This window comes from Dasypus novemcinctus, chromosome 8 (genome assembly GCF_030445035.2).
Source record: "Dasypus novemcinctus isolate mDasNov1 chromosome 8, mDasNov1.1.hap2, whole genome shotgun sequence".
Lineage (NCBI taxonomy): Eukaryota > Metazoa > Chordata > Mammalia > Cingulata > Dasypodidae > Dasypus > Dasypus novemcinctus.
This window is the reverse complement of record NC_080680.1, coordinates 85,956,876-85,975,297: the sequence shown is the minus strand read 5'-3', so window position 1 is coordinate 85,975,297 and position 18,422 is coordinate 85,956,876. Positions and strand designations below refer to the sequence as shown.

At 37.2% G+C, this 18,422-nt stretch overlaps 1 protein-coding gene across 12 annotated transcripts in view; it reads left to right on the top strand.

The window, feature by feature from the left end:
- The window catches only part of NUP214 (nucleoporin 214), a 143,763-nt gene that overhangs the window by 78,727 nt on the left and 46,614 nt on the right, over nucleotides 1–18,422 (top strand). For all 12 annotated transcript variants that reach the window (XM_058302202.1, XM_058302207.1, XM_058302210.2 and 9 more), the window contains exons 19-24: nucleotides 1,570–1,752; nucleotides 2,476–2,561; nucleotides 2,667–2,750; nucleotides 8,541–8,801; nucleotides 9,624–9,785; nucleotides 12,662–12,761. In XM_058302202.1, coding sequence (XP_058158185.1) covers nucleotides 1,570–1,752; nucleotides 2,476–2,561; nucleotides 2,667–2,750; nucleotides 8,541–8,801; nucleotides 9,624–9,785; nucleotides 12,662–12,761 — 876 coding nt within the window. The remainder of the gene's footprint in view (nucleotides 1–1,569; nucleotides 1,753–2,475; nucleotides 2,562–2,666; nucleotides 2,751–8,540; nucleotides 8,802–9,623; nucleotides 9,786–12,661; nucleotides 12,762–18,422) is intronic.

The window sequence follows — 18,422 nt, the reverse complement described above, 5'->3', positions numbered from 1 at the left end:
AAGTTTCTCTTTAGCCTAAGCATTCTTATTCTGTGATTAGTGTCAAAAGACAAAATACATATCTTCACATATTATACCGAGGAAAACTGTTGATTTGTAACTGCCTTAGGATCACTCATTTTGTTTTATTTGTAGTTTTCTCTTTTTAATTTTTTATAATTAATAGAGTCAAAGACATTTTTAAAAAATCAATATACTCAGGAATTTATAATGAAAAGCAGACGCCCCTGACCTACTTCTTTCTACTCTTAGATCTATGCCCCAGTGTTAACAACTATTATCCCCATCTTGTTTTGGGTTGGTTACCCCTCACCCTCACCCATGAATAATCATGTGCTTATTCCACTCTTTCATGACAACAGTTGAAGAAACAACTGATTTCCATAAATTTCCATTGAACCTCTGTTTATTTTTTGCTTTTTATTAAATATAACTTATATGTAGAAAAATAAACAGGTTTGTATCCTAAGTTTATAGCTGGATAATCCCTCCCCTTTTTATTTGTTTGTTTTTGCAGTTATTTTATTATTTTATTTGATAATAAGTTGTTAGTTTTCATCCACATTGACTATAGATTTTTGAAAGTGGTAACAGGTACATAGGTAACCAATGTATATAGAGCTTGTTTAACGACTCTCAATCTCATGTTTTTGGGACAACCATACATGGATACAGTATGAGATATTCCTTATTTCTTTGGCTTAGGCAACTTTGTCGAACCTGTTGCCAAAGCATTAATCTGGCATTCCCATCTTCTTCATGGCAAATTTCCAAATCTCTCAGTGTCCCAGTTGTACTGGGGTCCCTAAAGATTCAATTTTTAAAGATATAAATATGTTTATGCACTTCTCTAAAATTTAGTTAAGTATATGCACAGTTTAACCATGCTAATTTACAGAATATTTTTGTATCTGTTCAGAATATTTAAAGTAGATATTTCATACAGAAGTTATGCAAAATATATGTGTAAAATTAAAAGATATTAAGGCAATTGTGGCATACGAATATTCTCTATTTTACTGAAATACAAATTATATAAACAGTTATTACATACTGCTCTACGAACAAACTCCAAGAAATAAATTACTTCAAAAAGAAAAAAAAAACTCACTCCATGGATGCCCTTGTGAGTGCTGATGGTATACTCCCTGGTCACTACCTCACTGGTGGTGTGAGACCCTTCTTCTAGCCACCCTTCTTTCCAGGAGCCGTTCTGCCTGAGCCAGGCTGGAAAGGAAAGCGCCCCTTTGTTTTTGACTTCCATCTCTCTCCTGCCATTTTTCTTGGAGTATTTGGGGTTTTACCTGGCTTATTTATGCTACCCTTTGTTACAGACCTGTTCTGTGTATTATAGGCTGCTCTTTCTTTTTAGGTTTTATTCTCATTAGACTTTCATACCTTTAGTATCTTCTAGTAATTTCTTGAAGCTTCCTGTTCACTGGTGATTCCCCATTCATTTTTTTCACTGTTAAAGATGTAGTCTTGTGTGTGTAAAAGCATATATGCATGTATATATGTGAAATTACTTGAACCGTTCCCTTTAAATTGTTTTCTCATTACTGTCAATAGGCGCCTTCTTGTGCCAGAGCGAGAGACACTGTTTAACACCCTAGCCAACAATCGGGAAATCATAAACCAGCAGAGGAAAAGGTTGAATCACCTGGTGGACAGCCTCCAGCAACTCCGTCTTTATAACCAAACCTCCCAATGGAGCCTTCCTTCAACTGTTCCTTCCCAAAGCAGCACTAACAGGTCTGAAGGAGAATGGGCCTGTTAATGCTCCTTGTACTCAATAAATATGGTTGAATGAATATGAATGAATAAACATTTGGGGAATGATGACTGGTAGTCTTTGAGCAGTTCAGATAAGGGTTTGAAACCGACTCTGCTGTCTGCTGCCTGTGTGACCCTGGTCATATTCCTCACCCTCTCTGATCCTTTGTTTCTTTGCCAAAAGAAAATTGAGAATGATGGTCCTTGCCTCATGGGCTTGTTGGAGCATTAAATTAAATCTGTAATGCACCTAATATTGTGCATGAAATAGTGCTCAATAGATGAGAGCAGATACCATAATACTATTGTGGTTTTTAGAAATTAACCAGTAGGATTAGGTTGCCTTACTTGTTATAAGGCCAAGATTTGTCATTTTGCTTGACTGTGAAAACTTTCATATCTTGGTAGGTAGTTTATCCCTGAAGTTGCCAAGGTAGTTTTGTGTTTTCTGCTTTTAGACCAGTATAGATTTTAATTGCCCTTCCTTCTAAAATACCACCAGTGTTACTTTTGGTGTTTAATATTGACATTGCTATCTCTTCCCTTTTGTATTGTTGACATTAATTGATTAGATTACATGTTTCTATATTAGGGATGCTCTCAACTCCTGCATTTATATTTAGAAGGATAGTGCACCGACACCCCCCCACCTTCAGATTCTCATATCATTGTTCGTTTTTGTATAACACTGTCTTGTTTCAGTTTTGACAGTGACCTTGAAAGTCTGCGCAATACTTTGTTGAAAACCACCATAGAATCTCACTCCAAACCCATGCCCAAAATACCAGGTAAATACATTCTTCCACATCTTTCAGCTCTCTTTGTTCTCTTCCATCTCCTGACATCTTTAAAATCAAGTCTTAAGTATTTATGCGTTCATGAATTTCTTGCAGCTAAACTGTCCCCTGTGAAACAGTCACAGTTGAGAAACTTCTTGGCCAAGAGGAAGACTCCACCAGTAAGATCCACTGCTCCAGGTAAAGAGAATTAGTTCTGAAATCTTAACTATGTGTGGGGTAGGGTATGTGTGTTTTCCTTTTGGCTCTTACTAGAGGGCAGTAGAGAGTAGAGAGACTGTCCCCAGAATTTGTGGTCTGGGTATTAGAATAATAAATAAATAATCAATAAAGCGGCTCAAGGTGGTTGTTTTGGCCTTTTGAACTGTTTTCTGTAGACTTCATTTATTATGGCAGTGATTCCTAAGGGTTTGGGGGAAGCTAAAGCCAGCCTCTGGTATCTAAACCTCTGCTTTAGCCAGAGAAGCTTTAGTTTTGAGTAAGATTTCATTTGGGAAAAAGACTCCTTAAAAAAGAAGAAAAAACACTATTTATTAAATATTGGGGGTTAAAAACACTTGTTGGGAAAAAACCATATAACTGATTAAAGATTCTTTTTGTCATTAAATTATCTGCATAATTACCTCAGTTTTCTTTTATTAAAAATGTGTTTTAAACAACTTCAAGCATAACCCTGCTTTACCCGTATTTGTCTTTTTCTTTGGAATTTTGTTTTTGGTAAAATTATTTTTATATACCAACAACAAATGCCTCTTGGTAATTAAAATAGTTTAATTTAATCTTACTGTACCATGATTTATTAATTTTTCTGTAATCATATAGGGTTAGATTAGGTGTCACACACAAGTGAATTTTTTTAAATAAGTTTTCTCCTTATCTAAAGAATACATTCTATTGGTAAATAATTGGAAAAACATGGAAAAGTATAAAGAATAAAAATTACTCTTATTACTTGACCCTAATACAGCATCACTAATGTCATTTTGGTTTATTCGTTTCCATACTTTTCTTTGCTTATGTAAACTTGGTAGTTTTGAAAATGATATTGAGCTGATAACATTTAGAGTTTTGTGTCTTGGTTTTTTTTTTAATTTAAAAAATTCATGGCCTTTCTAGATTTATATATTCTTTGAAAACATGCCTTTTAATGACTGCCCAGTATTATAAGAAGACCATGCTTTACTTACCCAGTCCTTGTTAAGTTTTAATCTTTTTTTTTTTAAAGATTTATTTATTTATTTCTCTCCCCTTCCCCCCGCCCACCCACCCCAGTTGTCTGCTCTCTGTGTCTATTTGCTGCGTATTTTTCTTTGTCCACTTCTGTTGTTGTTGGTGGCATGGGAATCTTTTTGTTCCGTCACCTGGTGGTGTCAGCTCTCTGTGTGTGCAGCACCATTCCTGGGCAGGCTACACTTTCACGCTGGGCAGCTCTCCTTACAGGGCACACCCTTGCGCATGGGGCTCCCCTACGCAAGGGACACCCCTGCGTGGCACGGCACTCCTTGCGCGCATCAGCACTGCACATGGGCCAGCTCCACACGGGTCAAGGAGGCCCAGGGTTTGAACCGCGGACCTCCCATGTCGTAGACGAGCTCCCTAACCACTGGGCCAAGTCTGCTTCCCAAGTTTTAATCTTGTTGCCAAGATTTTACTCAGAATATCCTTGTTCACAAATCTTTATGTCTCTGATTTTATCTTTATGATAGTTTCCTTACAGGTGAGATTTATGTAATGTATATATTTATTCATTCTGCAGTGGGAGTACCTACTTTGTTCTAGAGTGGTAGAGACATGGTCCCTGATCACATACAACTTTTAGTTCAGGGAGGAACACAGATATTAAACAGATAGCTACACTTTATACTCAATTACTATTATGATACACATGGTTACGAGTAACTCAGAGTATAGAAATGTTTTTAACTTTTAAAATTGTGGTCTATGACACGCATGCGGTAAAGTGCACAGAACAAAAATGTACATCTGTGTAAACTCTACTCAGGGTAAGAAAGTGTTGCCAGCTCCCTAAAAGTTTCTCTCTGCACCTGCAGTCTGCCCTCCACCCCAAAGGTACCACTATATGAACTTTTATCCCTTTTCCTTAAAAAAACAAAAAACAAAACTTTCATTATCTTTAATTTATTTTGAAAAATGTCAAGCCTCTAGAAAGTTGCAAGAATAATACAGTAAACACCCATTTCACCAAAATTTACCAGTTGTTAGTTTGCCACAATAACTTTTTCTCTCCCCCATTCTCCCTTCATCCACACACATTATTATTTTTGCTGACCTATTTGAAAGTATATTATAGACAGGACCCTATACTCTTTTTTTTTTTTTTAAAAGATTTATTTTATTTATTTATTTCTCCCCACCACCTTGTTGTTTGCACTTGCTGTGTCTTCATCTTCTTTATTTCTTTAGGAGGCACCAGGAACTGAACCCGGGACCTCCAATGTAGAAGGGAGGCACCTAATCGCTTGAGCCACCTCTGTTCCTTGCTTTGCTGTGTCTCTCATTATGCTTTTCCTCCTGTGTCTCTTGTTGCATCATCTTGATGCATCATCTTGCTGTGCCTGCCCATTGTGTCAGCTTGCTGTCTTGCTCATCTCCTTTAGGAGGCACTGGGAACCTCCTCTGTTCCCTGCTTTGTTGTATCTCTCATGTTTTTCTTCTCATGTCTCTTGCTGCGTCAGCTTGCCATGCATGCCCATTGAGCAGGGATCACAAATATAGAACATTTCTTCATCACAGAAAGTTCTACGGTCTAGATGACAGGTTGGCAAACTTTTTCTTAAAGGACCAGATAGTAAATATTTTAAGTTTGCAAGCCCTGTGGTTTCTGTCACAGCAACTCAATTCTACCTTGATAAAGAAAAAACAGCCATAGACAATATGAAAACAAACATGTCTGTATTTCAAAAACACTTTATTCATAAAATCAGTCAGCTGGCCTATGGTCATATTTTTCTAATCCCTTATCTAAAGTGTTTTGACTCGTCCTGGTGGTTTACATTTCCATATTAATGTTAGAATTGCGTTATCAAATTCTGCCTCCCTTACCCTCAAAGAAAAGTTGAGATTTTGATTAGGATTGTACTGAATCTCTAAATCAATTTAGAAGAACTGATATCTGTCAATGTTGCCCTTTCGCTTCCTGAACATAGTATGTCCCTCAATTTATTTGGGTTCTCTTTAGTTTCTCTTAATGTTTTCTGCATGAAAGGGATGTACATGCTTTTTTGAATTTATTCTTAAGCATTTCATTTTTTTTGATGTTTGTGTAATGGTAGTTTTTCCCTTAAAATTCATTTCATGTTTTATGTTGAATGTGGCGTATAGAATTATGCTAGATTTTTGTATATGACTTTGTATCCAGCAGCCTAGCAAAACTCATTTATATTAGTGTGTCTGGTTATTTCTTGAATTTTCTATGTTAATGATTATATTACCCATGGATCCTAACAATTTTGTTTGTGCCTTTCTAGTTCTTATCTTTTATTATTTTTCATACCTTATTTCACTGGATAGGTTCTGCAGTGCAGTGTCCAGTAATAAATGGTGAGTGGGCATTCTTGCCTTGATCTCAGAGGGAACACCTTCTGTCATTCACCATAAGATGTGAGGTTTGCTGTTGTTTTCTATGGGTAACCTAAAAGTTATCTTTTATTCCTAGTTGGCGAAAGGGTTTTATGTTGAGTGGATGTTGGATTTTATCAAATACTTTTTTTGTACCAATTGAGATGATTATATGATTTCTCTAATTTTTCTTCTGTTAATGTGGCTTGCTGCCTTTCCTAATTTGAGCTAGATCTTAAGGAAAATAAAATCCTTTAAATTTCAGGGGTATCCCTTTCTAATGCCAGGAAAGTAGCTACATATTTGATCATCACAACAGGAAGCATTATGTATCAGCTCTGGAGGCAGTAGCAGCCTCCTGCGCTCTGAGAGTAAGCATGGCCATTGCATCTTTCTCCACGTCTCTCTACCCAAAGCAAATAAAGATCATTGGAAAGAGGAAGGAAGGAAACTGAGAGAATCTCCAGAAATGTCAGACTGTGGGAGTTACATAGTTATGCCAGTATCTTTTGTTTGTTTGTTTAATTAACAACTTTATTTCACATTCACAAAAATGAAAGAAGAGAGAAAGAGAAAAAGGCAGCTCAACAAGTTATAGAAACATTACTACTAAAAAGTTCCCTGTAGTAGCACTGAGGTTCTTGTTCCTTGATGAATCCTTCTTGCTCTTTGCTGATTTCCTCTTTTGTTTAATATCTCTGCCTTCAAGGGCACATGTGAATTTACATCAGGCTCACCTGACTAATCCAGGGTAATCTCTGTATTTTAAGATCAACTGATTAGTAGCTGTAATTTCATCTGCAGAATCCCTTTTGTCATCTAATGTAATATAACCATGGGTGAGGCACCAGGGGGCAAAAGTCATGAGGGTAAAAATTCTATCTAGCAGTAGAATTCAGCCTCATGTATCAGATTGTTGTTAAGCTCTTTGGTCTTTGAAGTCTGATATACCTGGATTTGAATTCTGAATCAACTACTTGCCATTTACATTTCCACAATTACAGTAGAACTGGTTGGGTGCCGGCTTCCCACATATCCAATCCCTGGTTCAGTCCCCAGCCCAGGTACCTGAAAAATAAATAAAAATAAAACATTACTTAAAAAAAGTAAAGGGAAGCAGATGTGGTTCAACCAGTTGGGCAGTCACCTACTGCATGGGAGGTCCTGGGTTCGGGTTCCAGAACCTCCTAAAAAGAAGATGAGCGGACACTGTCCCTACTGCAATGAGTAGATGCCACAACCTAGCAGATGCCACAGCCTGTGGGTAGCAGATGTGGCTCAGGCCATTGGGCAGTCGACTTTCATGTGGGAGGTCCTGTGTTCGGTTCCTGGTGCCTCCTGGGGAAGGCGAGCAAACAGTGAGCACAGGCAAGAGAACCAAAGAACCATCTGTGTGGGAGAGGTAGGGGGGGTGAATAAAGAAAAATTGAAAGTAAATAAATAAATCTTTTTTAAAAAATTAGAATTGCTAGTGGCTACCAAATCAGACTCTTTAGCTCTAGCCCATAGCATTTGATTTTCATATGCATTTGTATATGCTGCATTCACATTATGACAAATAAAATCTTGCAAAGTAATATGCCTGTTACAAACAAGTCAATAAATACTAGCAAATAATTTTAAATAACTTGGAAGGAGAAAGGGCTGTGTTTTTTGGTTGGTTTTCATTTTTCCAATGTATACAGGCAAAATGTGCATTCTGAAATTCATGGTAGAAAGTAACATGGCTTAAGGCTTTCCATAATTTATAAAAAGAAAAACAAACAAGCAAAAAACAGGGAAGGCCAGGGTTAGGTTCTTTGGTATTTCTTTGTTTACATGTAATCATCTTATTCAAAAGAATCATTAGATTTATCTGAAAATGTTTGAGATACTCAGGACTGAGAAGGTTTTGTCTTTTCCACTTTATCTTCTAAGAACAATCCTAATGCAAACTGGAAATATTTATGTAATCTAAAACTTCTTTAAAAATAAAAAATTTTTTAAAGGATTATTGTTGAGGAGTGATAGCAGTGGTGTGGCTGCTTACCCTACTGTGGAAGAGTGTCTGTTACTTTTCTGACATATTGTTATTCTACCTGTGAAATTTCCACTGAGGCCTCAGAGTTTCCTGCTTTTACATCAGCATTCATTCTGTCTCTCACTTTCTTCAGATTCTTTTATTTTTTTTGACAGTGAAATGTTCTTGTCCTACACGGCTCAGTTTTTCAAAGCCCCATTGGGACCAAGACCCAAAACTATCTTTGTTCATGCCTGACAAGTTACTTCTACTTAAAATAAGTAATAATTAAATCCTTTTACAAATTGGATAGTTCTCTCTTGACAGTGAAAATTACATAGCTTTTGGCATTACTTTGAGTAGTCTAAATTGTGTTGTTTTGGGCTTTGTAGCCAGTCTCTCTCGATCAGCTTTCCTGTCACAGAGGTATTATGAAGACTTAGATGAAGTCAGCTCAACATCATCCATTTCCCAGTCTTTGGAGAGTGAAGATGCACGGGTGTCATGTAAAGATGAGGATGCAATGGTCCAAGTCCCTAGGCATGCCCCTGTGGTTCGCACTCCTTCCATCCAACCCAGTCTCTTGCCCCAGGCAGCTCCTTTTGCTAAATCTCATCTGATTCATGGTTCTTCACCTGGGATGGGAACTTCAGGTAAGTAAAGAATGAGAAGGAAAACTGTTTTCCCCCTATTAGGTTTCCAGCTAACGAAGGAACTATAACTGAGTTCTGTACTATCATACCCATAAGGTCATTGGTTCCAGCCCATTTCTGCTAATATTCCAAAAATTAGAAAACCAGTTCAAAAGATATGTGTTCCTCCTGAAAGAGGTTGGTAGGATGTGGTCAGGAAGAAAAGCCTGCATACTTTAATAGCTTTAGTATTAAGTCCAGCTTGTGTTTTTTTAAACTGATCTTTCAGGAGTAAAAGTAGGAGGCTGTTTAATTTATCTCAGTTTAAAGCAACATCCACATACATGCCTTTCAAATTCCAGCTTATTTCAGTCTTACTTGTAGACATGTTCTGCCTCAAAACTGTTAAAGTGCCCATTGTCAGTATTAGCTCACTGAAGTGGGCCTGTATTATATCCTCACACCTTCAGTGTTCAGAGTCAGGACTTTGCATAGCAGATAACTTCTAGCAGAGAACAAATATGTATGATTGTGAGGCACTGAAATATGAATAGATTCTATAAGAAAAGAGTGGGGAATTGATCTATATTGGCATAAAAGTTGTGCTCAATCAGGATTAGAGGAAACAATTATGCAAAGTATTTTGGCTAATAGAAGTGGGCAGGCAAATTGCGTGTGGCATCTTGAAAGATGTGGGTGTCAGCCTGTGAGTTTACTAGTACTTTTCTAACTTAATTCTTAGGAAATTTTCAATTTTAGTATTTTCTCTGTACCCTAACATTTTAACTTTTGTATATTCCTCCCCTCTGACCCACTCTCTCATTTAAATTTTTTTTCCCTCAGTATCTCCACCTACTAGCAAAGTTATTCCTCAAGGAGCCGATTCCACAATGCTTGCAACAAAAACCGTGAAACATGGAGCACCTAATCCTTCCCACACTATCTCAGCTCCCCAGGCAGCTGCTGCTGCAGCGCTGAGACGGCAGATGGCCAATCAAGCACCAGGTAAACACTGTACTGCCGTACCTAGGCCAGGGCAGCAGGTAGCAGGAAGCAACTAGCTTGTTTTGTTGCCCTTCAGAAAAGAAGACTGATTTGTAATAGCCCTTTACCCTTTTCATGGGGACAATTCTGAGAAGGAGGGGATTTGGTTCTGAATTCCTTTTAAGAGAGATATGAAATCTTCTACATTCAGTTAAATAGAAAAAATCAATGCTGTTTTCTGTTTGTTTCTTTCTTCTATGAATTTGATGATCCCTTCTTTTGAATGTTTGCTCTGAGCTCTGAAACTAATCTTTGCAATTTGATTATATCATAACATTAGAATCATTTCTCACATAGTATCTTTTTTTTAAAGATTTATTTATTTATTTATTTATTTCTCTCCCCTCCCCCCCGCCCCAGTTGTCTGTTCTCTCTGTCTATTTGCTGTGTGTTCTTCTTTGTCTGCTTCCATTGTTGTCAGCAGCACAGGAATCTGTGTTTCTTTTTGTTGTGTCATCTTGCTGCGTCAGCTCTCTGTGTGTGCGGTGCCATTCCTGGGCAGGCTGCACTTTCTTTTGTGCTGGGCAGCTCTCCTTACAGGGCGCACTCCTTGCGCATGGGGCTCCCCTACACAGGGGACACCCCTTCATGGCACGGCACTCCTTGCACGCATCAGCACTGCACATGGGCCAGCTCCACATGGGTCAAGGAGGCCCCGGGGTTTGAACCACGGACCTCCCATTTGGTAGATGGACGCCCTAACCACTGGGCCAAGTCCACTTCCCCTCACATAGTATCTTAAGGATTTGGTAGCCCTGTAAGGTAGGTATTATGCCTGCTTAGCTTTTATTTATTTGTTTTTTAAGGAGGTACTGGGGATTCAATCTGGGACCTCATACATGGGAAGCAGGCACTCAAATCAGTGAACTACACATACACCTCATTGTACTCGCTGTCTGCTCTCTGTGTCTCTTCATTGTGTGCGCTCTGTGTCTGCTCTCCTTCTTTTAGGAGGTACTGGAAACTGAACCCAGGAACTCCTATGTGGGAGGCAGGAACCCAACAGCTTGAGCCACATTCACTGCCCTCCTTAGCTTTTGAATAACCTAAGGGTCAGAGTAATGAAGTGTTCTGCCCAAGGATACCTGACCAATTGGTAACAGAACCCACCTCCACCCATGTGCTCCTTCCCTTAAAATTGCAAATCTGCCTTTACAGATGGAAACTCTCATGAGCTGATCAGTACTAGCACTTAATCAATAGTTTGTGGTATCCCAAATTTTCTACATTAGGATTTAGCAATCTAAGTAGGTATGTTGAGGACTTGGAGTTATCACTAGTCCAATTTGTACAAGTCGGCAGGAGATGATTTTGCCTACTCCTCTACCACTCTTCCCCCCCCACACACACACACACACACTGGGAATATTTGACAGTGTCTGGAGACATTTTTGGTTATCACAACTGGCATTTAGTGGATAGAGACCTAGGATTCTCCCCTCCAAAATCTTAAAATGCACAGGACAACCCTTCACAACAAAAGATTATTTATCCTAATATGTCAGGAATGCCAAGGATGAAAAACTGTGAAATAAGCCAAATGTTTTAGTTTTAGCTGAATAAAATTATTTTTTACTCTTGTTACTGCTTAGAACACCTATCAATTTAGATATTTCTTTTAAAAGAAAAGACTAGAAAGACATGGTAATTTGACTTCGACAAAAAGAATGACCATTAGGCAGCAATAAATCAAAATATTTCCAAAGAAATGTTAAAAGATTAAAGCCTTTATTATGCATCTAAAATAGATAATGAAGAGCATAAACAATAAACTTTTTAAGGTATTTTCAAGCCTTATGAAAATAAAATTCTTTTATTACCTGGACTAAGCAGAATCCTGGCATTGGTGCTGAGTAGTTTCCAAATAAAGCTGATGGAATTGACTATTTGTAAGCCTATATATGCCAGGATTTGGGAATATTCCACTGTCAGCAGAGGTGGTGTAATCTGTAGTATCATTTTAGAAGCAAAACTTTCAAAGTTGTAGGCGCTTTTGAATGTGGAAAATGAAATACGTGTGTTTGAGGCAAGATGTCTCTGGTTGCCTCTCTCGGAAGGAGGGAATAAAAGAGAGCCACCACAAATCTACCATTCTAACTGGGGAGACAGAGTTCAGCTTTCCAAAGAAAGATAGAAAAGATTTGAGAGTTTTACTCAGGCTTTCTTAAATTTTATTAAGTCTTTAGGAATATAATTTTAAATTATGGGACACACAAAGAGAAGTAAAAGCTGAGTAGCCTGAGGGAGATAAGTGGGGGTCAAATCCATCCCTGTTGTCACCCCTTAATTCAGCCCTCTTGACCTTTTCTCCCATTCTTTGTCCAAGCTTCCTTTTCCAGATTTAATCATTTTGTATCCCTTTCTCACTGTGTGAGCTCCCTAAGAGAAGAAACTTTATTTTAGACATCTTTTGTATTCCCAGCACCTAGCATAGAGCCTGGCATATAATAAGCCTATATAAAAGACAGAATGAATGAATGGCAGAAATCCTGAATGTGAAAGCTTTTAATCCTATAGCTCTTCCTGCCCTTTTCCAGGACAAGCCAACAACATGACACATATCTCAGCTGTGCTCTAGAAAAGCTGGACAAGGAATTCTTTCGCCCTAAACTAGTATATTTGATTAAGTTGAACAAAGCCTCATTCCATGATCCTTGTTAATAGATTAAGCTGGGTGTTCCATTGAACACAGCACTGGAGAACTACTTAGCATAGATTTCCTGCATGCAGTAGGTTGTGATCTTGAGTTCCTATCCTGGTTATTCATTTATATATGGCCTCTCTGATTCTTTACTGATCCATTAATATGTCTCTTTCTCTCCTCTCTACTTAATTAGCTGTAAATACTTTGACTGAATCGACTTTGAAGAATGTCCCTCAAGTGGTAAATGTGCAGGAATTGAAGAATAATCCTACAAACCCCTCTGCAGTGATGGGGTATGTTTTTTTTTTTTTTTTCAGTTTTTAAACCCGTACATTATTTTGTAATAGGGATGCATTGCCTGTAGGGTACGGCTATCACAGTGTGAATATTTTTCCAGCAGAAGCCTTAAGTTATAAAAGGGATGTACTGCCAATCCTGTGTATACAGTTGGTTTTCAGGGGATATTCCCCTTCAACTTGCTAGTAACACTTCTGCATAAACCTTTAAAGTCTGCCTTAATGACACATACTCAGTTTGCTGTTTGCCATGTTAAGTACATGTAGCCCAAAGTAGGGTTATTAAGTCAAGTGTATTGTTTGTTTTTTAATGCACTTGAGGTTCTAGAGTTGATGCTTCAGCACCAGTGCAGACTATGGATTCTGAAAAATCTGTGGTGATCTTGAGAATGACAGTCTCCTTCATTTCTCTCCAGGCATTTATCTTTCAAGTATCACTTCCATTTGGAGACCACCAGATTCTTCTTTTTTTTTTTTCCAGCCATATTTGAGGGCTAGATCATTAATGGAGGAACTCATTTTTCCAAATCTATATTCATATTCAAGGTGCTGCTTCCTTTCCTGTATTCTGAATAGCACAGTTCCTAGAATATGCCTTTGCCCTGTTTTGCTCTGCATGTTTTGAAACCGTGATCTGTTTATTCCAGCCAGCCTCCCCTGTGGCACAGGGAAGAGTTGGGTGACATTTCCTCAGTTTGAATGTGGGGATTGTGAGGGCCAGTGTCATTCATGGAGTCCATGTCTGAAGTCCAGTAGCAAGAAGATTAGCCACAGATGTGTGACCTTTTCCCAACATGCTAGTTCTCCATTGCCCTCAAAAGATCCATTCTTTTTTCTGTTCCATTTTCCCCTTATCTAGTGACCCTGCTTCATTAGTCCACTAGCCTTCTCTTTTTTCTCCACCTTTATCCATTTATCAGCACTGCTACTCCAGGAATTTTTTATTTATCTCAGGGCTATAATAGCCAAAAAACAAGCCTATCTAGTTTTTGTCTTGATAGTGACCTTGGAGCCTTGGTATGCTATTTAGACCAAGATGGTATTTGTGGTTATCTCAGACTTTTCAAGGAAAAGAGCTATGTGTTAGAGAGTTTGGTAATTGTACCCAGATTCCTAATGTAGGGAAGGCAAGGGAAAGCCACTGAAAGAATATTACATAAGATGGGAAAATCCAGTGTATGGTGAAAGAAATACAGTCTGGTATTTCTGAGATTGTTTGGCCATTAACCATGTATGAAAAGTGCCTCTTGGCTTTTTTCTCAAGCTTTGTTTCCCTCAAACGGTTGATCTGAGCTGATGTTTGATAAGGGCTTTGTTAGAGCAGCAATTCCAAATTTGCTCTCTTTTCTGTCTAAGAAAAGCAGGCAAAAAAATTAAAAAGATATCTTAAGAAACTTTCTCTTTCTCTCCTTACCGAATTGGACTTGGATACAGAATTGTAATTTGTGTACCCAGCATGGTGCCGGGAATATAGTTACTTTTTAATAACCATTAAATAATAAGTAAACTCTGCTGTAAACATAATTGATAAGTGAAAGTTGATGTTTACCATCTTCATTGTGATTGTGAGGGGAATACCTTCATTGTTAAGTTACTTGCTTTCAGATTCTTTTAAGCAATAGTTTTCTAAGTGTATTTTAACTATTTAGTTTTACACTTAGCTTTTTCTGAGTATGTTTCAGAAGATGTCATAGGATGAGCTTCCGTATTTCTGCCATTGGCGTATCTTATATTCATTGACTCACTATCTGTTATAAGGTAAAGGGTTTATCTGAGAAACTAGATGGCTATTCAGACTCCTCTCCAGTGGTCAATCCCTTTATTCTGCAGATTCTTATGGAGCACCTACTATGAGCGTGAGATTGCTCTGAGTATTAGGGATAAAGTAGTGTATAAGACATTGAGTTCCTGCTTTCAAACACTTATATTTTAACCAGAGTACAGCCACTAAACTACCAATTACACAGTTAATTTAATTTCAGTGTTAAAATTTCAAAGAAGTACAGGGTGCTAAGAAAGCATATAATAAGGTAGCCTGATGAACTCTGGGGTTCGGAAAGAGTTTGGTTAAGAAAAGATAAAATTGAACAGTGATCAGAAGTTGTATACAAAGAGTAGAGAGGAGTGTTTTGGACAGAGGGTGCAGAATATATGAAAGTCCAAACCTGGGAAAGAGCAGAGCATGTTTGAGGTAAAGTTGAAAGAAGGCCTTCCTAGAAGGAAGGAAATGGAGTACAGAGAACTGAAGCCAGATGAAGTTATAAGAGATGGGGATTTTATCCTATTTTCATTTGTTTTTACCATACACCAGACACATCATTCCTTTCAGAACTTTGGTTTTCATTTATTCATTTATTCATTCTTTGAATGAATTATTTCATAGCGTTTACTATGTACTACATGCTGTTCTTCGGTCTTACAGATAAAGCAGTTAACAAAAAAAAAGAAGAAAAAAAAAAACCCTGCCCTAGTTATGTACAGACAAATAATAAATGAAATAAATTAGTGAAATATATAGCATATTAGATGATGATAGATGCTGTGGAGAAAATGAAAGTATCAAAGGAATTCAAGGAATGTTTTCTTGGTATGGGTGGCAGTTTTTAAAGAGTGTCCAGAGAAGGCTTCTGCAGGAAGATGACATTCGAATAAAGACCAAAAGGAGGTAAGAGAGCAGAAACGAAAATCCCAGGTAGAAAGGCTGAAGCAGGAGCTTTTCTGGCAGTTTTGTAAAGAGTTTGGTAGAATTTACCAGGGAAGTCATCTGGCCTAGAATGTTCTTTGTGGGAAAATTTTTAAGGATAAATTCAATTTCTTTAATAGGTGTAGTATAGGGCTATTTCAGTTACCTTTTTCTTCTTGAATGAGCTTGGATAATTTGTATCTTACAAGAAATTTGCCCATTTCATTTAAGTTGTCATATTTATTGGAATAAAGTTCATAACAGTCCCTGATTATCCTTTTTAATATCTATGGAATCCATAGTGCTATCACCTTCTTTTTTGTTACTGGTAATTTGTGTCTTCTCTCTTGTTTTCCTGATCAGACTGGCTAGAGGCTTTTCGGTTTTACTGATCTCAAAGAACCGCTTTTGGTTACAGTGATTCATTTATTTTATTGTTTTTCCACTTGATCTCTATTATTTCTTTTTCTGCTTGCTTGCAAAAAAAACCCAGGTAGTTATCTTTTAAATAGATTTAAATAAAAAGAAAAACATATTTACCATATAATTACCATTTTCAATGTTCTTCATTCCTTTTTTTAGTCTCAGGTGTCCTCTGGTATCATTTTCCTTCTGCATGAAGGACTTCCTTTATTACTTGTGGTGCAGATCTACTGGTAATGAATTCTTTCAGTTTTTGACTGTCTCCAAAAAATCTTTTTGTCATTTTTGATTTTGAAAGATATTTTCACTGAGTAAAGAATTCTATGTTGACAGTTTCTTTTTACTTTTCATTTGTTTAAAAGATGGCAGATTAGGAAACTCCAGGAGTTGGTCCCACCACCAAAACAACTATTGAATTGTTAGGAACTGTCTAAATCAACTATTTTAGAGCTCTGAAGTCTAATAGGACGTTTGAAGGACCCAGGAACAAATGGACAAAGAGTCTGGTATACTCTGGCAAAATCAGGAATTTCACATTCCTTGCATTGGTTGCCAACCCCCATCCCCCAAATTCATGGTAGGCACCAGTGGGAACTGCAGCCTGAGTTCTGGGGTAGCTTGGTATGGTGCCATGGTAGACTATAAGGACCTAGTCCTCCAGTGTTGAGGGCGGGGGGGTAGTCTGCTGATTGCTACTTTTTGATCAGCTACTTCAGATCTCTGGGGAACTGGCACTGATGGCAGCCATTGTTCCAATCCACTCAGACAAAAGGAGCAGAAAAATCTTAAAGAGAAGCAGGGCAGTATCCCTTTTTTTCTTTTTTCTCTTTCTGTTCCCCATTTAGAAGCAAATGTGATTTGGTAAAGACTCAAATTAATGGCTCCAAACCTCAACAACAATAACAACAAAAACTAGCAATCCCAGAGTAATAGGAGAATTAGATTTCCAGAGTTACAACAACCTAATACTCAGAATGCCAGTTCTCAGCAGAAAAGTACAAAACATAAAAAGAAAAGGAAAGTTTGGCTTATTTGAAGGAAAAAAAGAATTTGACAGAAACCATCCCTGAAGAAACTCATACATTAGAACCATTAATCAATGACTTTAAATCAACTGTCTTAAATATATAGAGTATTTAAATATATAGAGTGAGCTAAAGGAGTCCATATACAAAAAAGTAAAGGAAATTAGGAAAGTGAACAAATTAAGTGACAGAAATTATAAAAAGAAATCAAATTGTGGAACTGAAAAGTAACTGAAAAGAAAAACTCAATAGATTCAGTAGTAGATTTAAGCAGGCAGAAGAAAGGATCAGCAAACTTGAAGACAAGATAATTGAAATCATCCAGTATAAGTGGCAGGAGTAAAAAAGAATGAAGAGAAATGAACAGAGCCTGAGGGGCTGTGGGACATCATCAAGTGTTCTAACATATACATCATTGGCATCCCGGAAGGGCAAGAGAGAGAGAGAAAAGGGCAGAAAAAGTATTTGAAGAAATGCCCAAAAACTTTTACCCAGAGTGATAAAAGACATGAATATATATCCAGGAAGCTCAGTGAACTCTAAGCAGGGTAAAATCAAAGAGATCTGAACCTATACACATTATAGCAAAATTGTCACATTCTAAAAAGAATTTAGAAAGCAGCAGGAGAGAAGTGACTCATGACTAATGCATACAAGAGATTTCCCCAATAAGATTAACAGCAGATTTCTCATCAGGAACCTTGGAAGCAAGAACACATTGAAATGGCGTATTTAAAGTCCTTAAAGAAAAAAAAAGTCAACTAAGAATTCTATACCTGACAAAATTATCCTTCAGAAACAAAGGAAAAATTAAGACATTTACAGAGAAACAAAAGCTAAAGGAGTTCATTACCAGAAGACCTCCCCTATAAGAAATCTTAAAGGGAATCTGTCAGGCTGAAATTAAAGGACACTACCCAATAACTCAAAGCCATATGAAGAAATAACATTGATAAAGGTAACTCTATAGATAAATATTAAACCTGTATTATTGTATTTTTGGTTTATAACTGCTTTTTCTGCCCTATATGGCTTAAAAGACAAATTTATAAAAGAATAATTAAAATATATATTAATGGGAATTCATTGTGTGGCAATGTAATGTGAGACAATAATAATATAAAGTGGGAGGGATGGAAATATATAGGAATATAATGTGTACTACTTAAAATTAGGTTAGTACTGGTTGAACCAGGTAACCTTGTTGTTAATGATTACAACCAAGGTAACCACTAAGAAAATAACTATAAAAGATAACAGAGAGAAAAAGGAGGGAATAAAAATGGTATTTTAGAAAAAAATCAAGTAAATGCAATAATAGGCAGTAATGTAGTGATGGAGGAAAACATATAGAAAACAAATAGCTAAATTGCAGAAGTAAAATCCTTCCTTACCAGTCATTACCTTTGATCTCAATGAATTAAACTCTCCTATTGAAAGGCAGATATTGTCAGATTGGATTTAAAAATTATCCATCTATATCATGTACATAAGAGACCGACTATAGAAACAATTACACAAAAAGTT